Here is a 6,000-nt window from a genome sequence, read left to right as displayed (position 1 = left end):
CGTTCTAGTGAATCTGTGTGTAAGCGTATTATGTTTCTATAGTGGGAGCATGAGTGTAGAAGAGTGGTGGAAGTGCATGTGTGTGTGTATATGATGATATGATGAAGTGGACTTTGTGACGCCGGGCATAATCCTGTACCTGGGGTCCACGTTGGCCGTGGCCTCGTCGATGACCAGGACGCGGTTCCTGCGGAGGATGGCCCTGGCCAGGCACACCAGCTGCCTCTGGCCCACGCTGAAGTTGGAGCCGGCCTCGGCCAGCAGCGTCTCCATGCCGCCCGGCATCTCCTCCACCACGGCCTTCAGCTGCACCTGTGCAGGAGAGGAACGGACAGAGGAGAGAGAGAGAGAGAGAGAGGGCCAGTGCCCCAATTACCCCCTCCGCACAAAGCCCTCCTGCCGGCACCTGTTTAAACCCTCCACGCCCCAGACACCCATTAGCCGGCCGCGCAACAAAAGCAAGGCCAGGTCCGGGGCTGACCCGGGCCAGTGGCCGCCTGTGACCGGCCCCTCTACTTTTTAATCCAGGCCATCAAACCCATTGAGGGGGGCGTGCAGGAGCCCGAGCCCCCTGCTCAGTGGGGGGAAGGCCTTCATCCCACTGACACTGGCAGCCAAAAACATCTCCCCAGCACTTTTCTCTACGGCTCCCAGTTACAAGCCCCACATTGAGCAGGGCCCCACGGCTCTAATGGGATTTCCCCCCCGCGCCTTGTGGCGAGCGGGGCAGGCTGAATGGCCGCATTGTGCTGAGGGGGGTGGGGGGTCTGGGGGGTCCGGGGGGGGGCGAGGGATCCTCCCATAGAGCCCTGACGGGGGAAGCGCTGGGAGCCACGCTGGAGTACCTCTTGGAGTGCATTCCACAGGTCCTCGTCTGTGTGCTGGCTGAAAGGGTCCAGATTCTTCCTCATGGAGCCCGTGAACAGAACCGGGTCCTAGGAATGGAGAGACACACAAAGAGATAGAGAATGAGACAGAGAGAGAGAGAAGGAGCGCTTTGGACTTAAATTGAAGCGGTGGGGGTGGGGTGGGGTGGGGGGGGTTGCAGGTTGAAAGGGTTAAGACAAGCTTTACAAAGCAGCCGCATTCAAGACGGTGGAGCTACTACCACTAACCCTCCGCACAACAATGCAATCGGTAATAAGTTCAAATGATTGGCAAAACCAATATAATAGGCTAAGGATGTAGCTCCCTGAGTGTCTGGTCTGCTTCACCTGCTTAAGGAAGAGCAGTGTTCATCCTATTTGTCCAAATGCACAAACACAAATGCACAAACACCTTTATCTGTTTATTAGATGTTGTGTTGCTATGGGCGTTTAACACAAAAGCAGGGGCAATGTATTTGTAAGCCTTTGTAAACTGATTTGATACTTCCAAAGGCTGGCATGCAATCACTGCACCTGTAATGTCAACATGCACATGAAGACATATAGGATGGGCATGCATGTGACATCTGTAAATAACATATCCAACCCCTCCTGAAAATAAATCATAAAAATGAATAGGCTTTGTAGTAAAAAAAAGATGAAAATACCACAAATAATGAACAGAGTTGTATACATGGTTTTGTCACGGGAAGTGCAAGGGCCTTCTAAAATGTAAAAAAATATCATGTTTGAGGTACAACCCTAATAAACCACCCCTGAGCTCTTCTTCAGACAACCATACACTACAAGCAACAGTCCCCATGAAAATTTGAAACAAATTGTCAACTGATTCAAAAAAAACTTTTGATACATTTCTGGCAAGACCGTGATAGTTGTTAATCAAATAAAACAAACAACTCATTAAACACCAACCCTGCAACACCATGTTGGGTTACAGAAAAGATTCCACAATGTACATAAGGAAGCTCTAGATCAACACAAGCTAGCCGTGTCCAATTGTGTGTCCGATAATAACCCCAGTGTGTGCCTAGCTTCCATTCACATTGTAGTGCTCCACTACACATCAGGTCAAGGCTATACAATGCTGAATGAATTCAATCCATTGCACACATACAGTACTGTAGGCCCTACATCTATTCTTTGCTAACAAATACAGTAAGGTCATGACCTTCAGAGGTGGTCAGCACCAGTGACGCTCACTGACCACCTAAGGACGCTATAACAATTAGCTGGAGGCCCTCTGTTATGTGTGCTCTGCTCTGCTCTGCCCTGCTCTGAGAATGGTCCTCTCTGCTGCGTGGGTTTCCAAAGCACTTCAGGCGAGGCCCCATCAGCCTTGCACCTTACTGTAACATCAGGCACTGGACATTCTGATTCAGACACATTGACATTGAAGGTATTGGGGAAAACACAGCGGCGCTGAAAAGACACCTGAACAAGCCCTTGGACAAAGCGTCTGCAATTCACAGAAATGATGGGACAGTGGAGCAGTATTTGCACAGTGCTCCTCCATTCACCCTTTTATCAGCTGACAAACACTGCCAGGCTTTTCTGTCCATGAAAAATGACTTATTTGACGACACGTTTTACAAGCTTGACAAGCGATCGGAAAACACTCCGACCGGTCCGTTTTGGGCCACTGTAAACAAAGCAGATAAAAGAAAGGCGTCAAAGCCTGTTATAACGTTCACAATGCAGCCAAGGGTAGTGGAATACATCAGCATTTAACACGGCAGTAATCTTCTCTCCCCCATCACGTGTCCAGTTAGCGGCGCAAGAGAGTCGGAGAGCGGAGACAGATGGGGGGCAGTCCGATGCGTGTTATTGACAGACCCTCGCCACGCGCTCTCAGGGCCTCCCTCTTGGCAGAAGAATTAAATCGGAGGAGGCTGTGACTTCATATCAGCACAGTCATTAAAATCAGTTTGTAAATACACAACGATGTGTGCACTCACACAGCCTGAGATCTGTTCAAATGAAGAACTCTGCGCATCAATCCAAAATCGTCTTGTTCAAATGAAGAACTCTGCGCATCAATCCAAAATCGTCTGCTGTTTCAGGTGCTTCTCTGTAGGACTTTCAGGAGAATCAAGTAGGAAGGAGGCTGGAGCACACTGATCTCACTTGCAGTCTTTATTGGTGCAAACAAACAGCCTGAGATCTACCTAAAATAACATGAACAATTTCAGGTAAGGTAGATCCAACTCCATAGAGTTTGTGTGCTTTTTTCTTTTGTCCTTCCACCCTGCAGTTGTTGCTTTTTTTCACAGAGTAATGCCAATACGCTTTCTCTCTCCAGCTTCAGTAAACCTCAATGTCATTAAAGCAGCTCAAGTCCCAATTCAGTAAAGGTTTTGTGACACTCTTTAATTGAGGATCCGATGTTGAGTTGGACACACAGCTTTTCCAAAGGCTGATTATGTGCTTCAACAATTCTAAGCCCGCTGTTTTGCCCGGGAATTCATTTCTGCTTTGATGTCGTTCCTCTAGTTTCAATAGAACGTGAAATGGATTCTTTTTAAATGTCACATACTAATAGAAGTTTATCATAATCAAATCTAAGGGGGAAACTGGAGAAGAATGGAAGTGCTGGCAGCCCGATGTATGGAATACATATCGGAATCTGCAGATTCCCGATCACAAGGCACGGCAACAAGCATCTTATTTCCCAGTTATTTTCCATTTGAAAGGCTGACTGAATATCACTTCAAGTAGAAGATGGCGGGGAGGAATATAAAGAAGGTCTCCAAATGTACTACACATTTAGAATGGAGCAGGGGAGGCCACGAGGCAGGTGAAGTCTGAAATATGGGAATCCAGGAGAGGAATCCAATATCTTTTCAAGCGGGGAGTCAGCGGAAATATGCAAGCTTTTGATGAGCACCTCAACATATATTGAATAGGAGAACATTCCCATGTTTTAGGTTGAATTACCGAAATAAACGCTTCAGGGGTTGTTTATTTGATTAAGGATGTGTTTATAGCCTAATAAAAAAAAGACATGCTATATTTGCAACTGTGCAAAAAGATGTAACAACACACAAAGACACACACACACACACACACACACATACACCTGTGCAGAGAAACACACGCACACATACACACACACACACACACACACACACACACACACACACACACACACACACACACACACCAGGCAGCAGGCTCAAGGCACGTGGAGAGCATCTCATCCTGATGGCTGGAGCTGAGGGCACAAGAGCTGCTTTAGAGCGCGGAGAAAGCTAATCTGGAGCAGCGCTGATACCAGAAACCCATCAAGGCCATGACAAGCCCCTTTATGAACTTGTTTTGCACATCTCAGCTGCAGTCTCTCAAGTGCTAAACAACTCCTGCCTCAGTAAATAATGGCAAATGAGCAATCTAAGGGGAAGTGGCAAAAACTCTCCAAAGCAGCTTTCACTCCCCCCCCCCCTCCCCCCCCCCTCCTTTGAGGGTGGAGGGTGGCGGGGGTGGGGGGAGTAATCTCCTGTCAGTTATGGAGCTCCTCTCAACCCAAAGCAGCCGTGGGAGTCGTCTTGCCTCCACTTTCCTGACACCAACCCCCTGGCTGGCATTTTTCTTAATGTGCTATCAGTTTCAATGAGCGGAAATAAAGTTAAACTGTCTCAAGGCATCCGTTTGTCTCACTTTCAGAAAGCCCCTACAGTAAGCGAAGACTGAAAAACTCCTCATCCTCCATCGCCCCCCCCTCCCTCCCCGCGTGCGCGTTAAAACAAACAGGCCGTGTGAATGAGAGCCAAAACGTACAAAGGTGTTAGGTGTCGCATGACACTTGGAAGCTCACCTGCCAAAGACTGAACAATTTGCCCGGGGAAGGCCACGGAATCATCATCCGCATGGGAGAATATCCGCTTACGTTCACAGCGTACACTCACATCTCTCAGAGTGACTTCTTTTTATGCGCAATTATTGTTCAAAAACTCGGAGCTTGCCTCATCTTTTTGGACAATAAAATGAAATGAAAGGTGTCTCTATCAGCTCCCAGCAGCCCCGTAATTCCATTTCACAAAACAAAAAACAACATGGAAAACAAAGTTTAAAAAAAAAAACAAAGTTCAGAGCAACAGCGGCTGTGACAACAATGGCCGCAAGTACCTGTGGGATTATCGACATTTTCTGGCGCAGGGCGTGAAGGCCGATCTCGGAGGTCAGCACGCCATCGATGGAGATCTTGCCCTGCGGCTCTGCCAGGCGGAACAGGGCCGAGACGAGCGAGCTCTTCCCTGCCCCCGTCCTGCCCACGATACCCACCTGCAACACAGCAAAAGGAGCGTTGGGTTGGGATCACATGCGCAGATCAATAGGCCGGCGCACCCTTAGTTCAGACAACACTGGCCTCTTCACTATACCGAGTGAATGCGTATGAATAAAAAAGAAAATGTTTAGCTTGTTTGCCGCTTGTTCTCCATAAAACTGGGCACTTTATAAGAGATAATCAGCGTGTTTGTGTTGCCTGCTGTCAAGGCTTCTGCTTCTGGGTGAAGAAACTTCCAGAAGTTTCACTTTTCTGCTGCACTCAGTGCACGGTATTGAGGCGCCCCTGTTGCCCACATCCTGCCCCCTTGTGCGCCCGTCTGTCAAGCGCTCCGTCAGCGCTCGGCTGGCACGGGAGACGTGCCGAAGTCTCCAGATCCCCGGGCCGCGGGCGGCTCCTAATCAGCGCATCAGTTGTTATAACAAGACAACCCCGAAAGACATCTGACATTAAAACGAAGGCAAAAAGGAGCTCGCAAGTTTTCAGCCACAAGAATGCGATGCTATCTCCTCCTCAGCTGATTTGGCCCTCTGAGGGTGCTATCGTTGGCGTTCCGCATGAATCTCCTGAAGTTGCTGCGCAGCCGTATATATTGTGCGAATCTGAATCTGACAGAAGACCCAGAGAGCAAAAAGCAGCCTAATCAGCACACTAACAAAGCCTCACAAAAGAAGGCAAATTAATCCAAGAATCTAGTGAGTTATCTCTTCTTTTTTTGTGTGTGTTATATTAAAATGGAAATGTTGGGGAGGGAGACTTTCCGACAGCTATCAAAAGTATCAAAGATGATATCAATCATCTGTGTCTGTGCTATTCATACCACTGGTAACA

At 48.3% G+C, this 6,000-nt stretch overlaps 1 protein-coding gene across 1 annotated transcript in view; it reads right to left on the bottom strand.

The window, feature by feature from the left end:
• Positions 1-6,000, bottom strand: part of LOC134078579 (ATP-binding cassette sub-family C member 4-like) — a 44,269-nt gene that overhangs the window by 5,424 nt on the left and 32,845 nt on the right. The window contains exons 26-28 of the mRNA XM_062534601.1: positions 5,010-5,165; positions 846-935; positions 140-312 (exon numbers count right to left, since the gene is read on the bottom strand). Coding sequence (XP_062390585.1) covers positions 140-312; positions 846-935; positions 5,010-5,165 — 419 coding nt within the window. The remainder of the gene's footprint in view (positions 1-139; positions 313-845; positions 936-5,009; positions 5,166-6,000) is intronic.

The sequence above is a fragment of the Sardina pilchardus genome, chromosome 4 (genome assembly GCF_963854185.1).
Source record: "Sardina pilchardus chromosome 4, fSarPil1.1, whole genome shotgun sequence".
NCBI lineage: Eukaryota > Metazoa > Chordata > Actinopteri > Clupeiformes > Clupeidae > Sardina > Sardina pilchardus.
The sequence above is the reverse complement of the archived record's forward strand: the minus strand, read 5'-3'. Positions and strand labels throughout refer to the sequence as shown.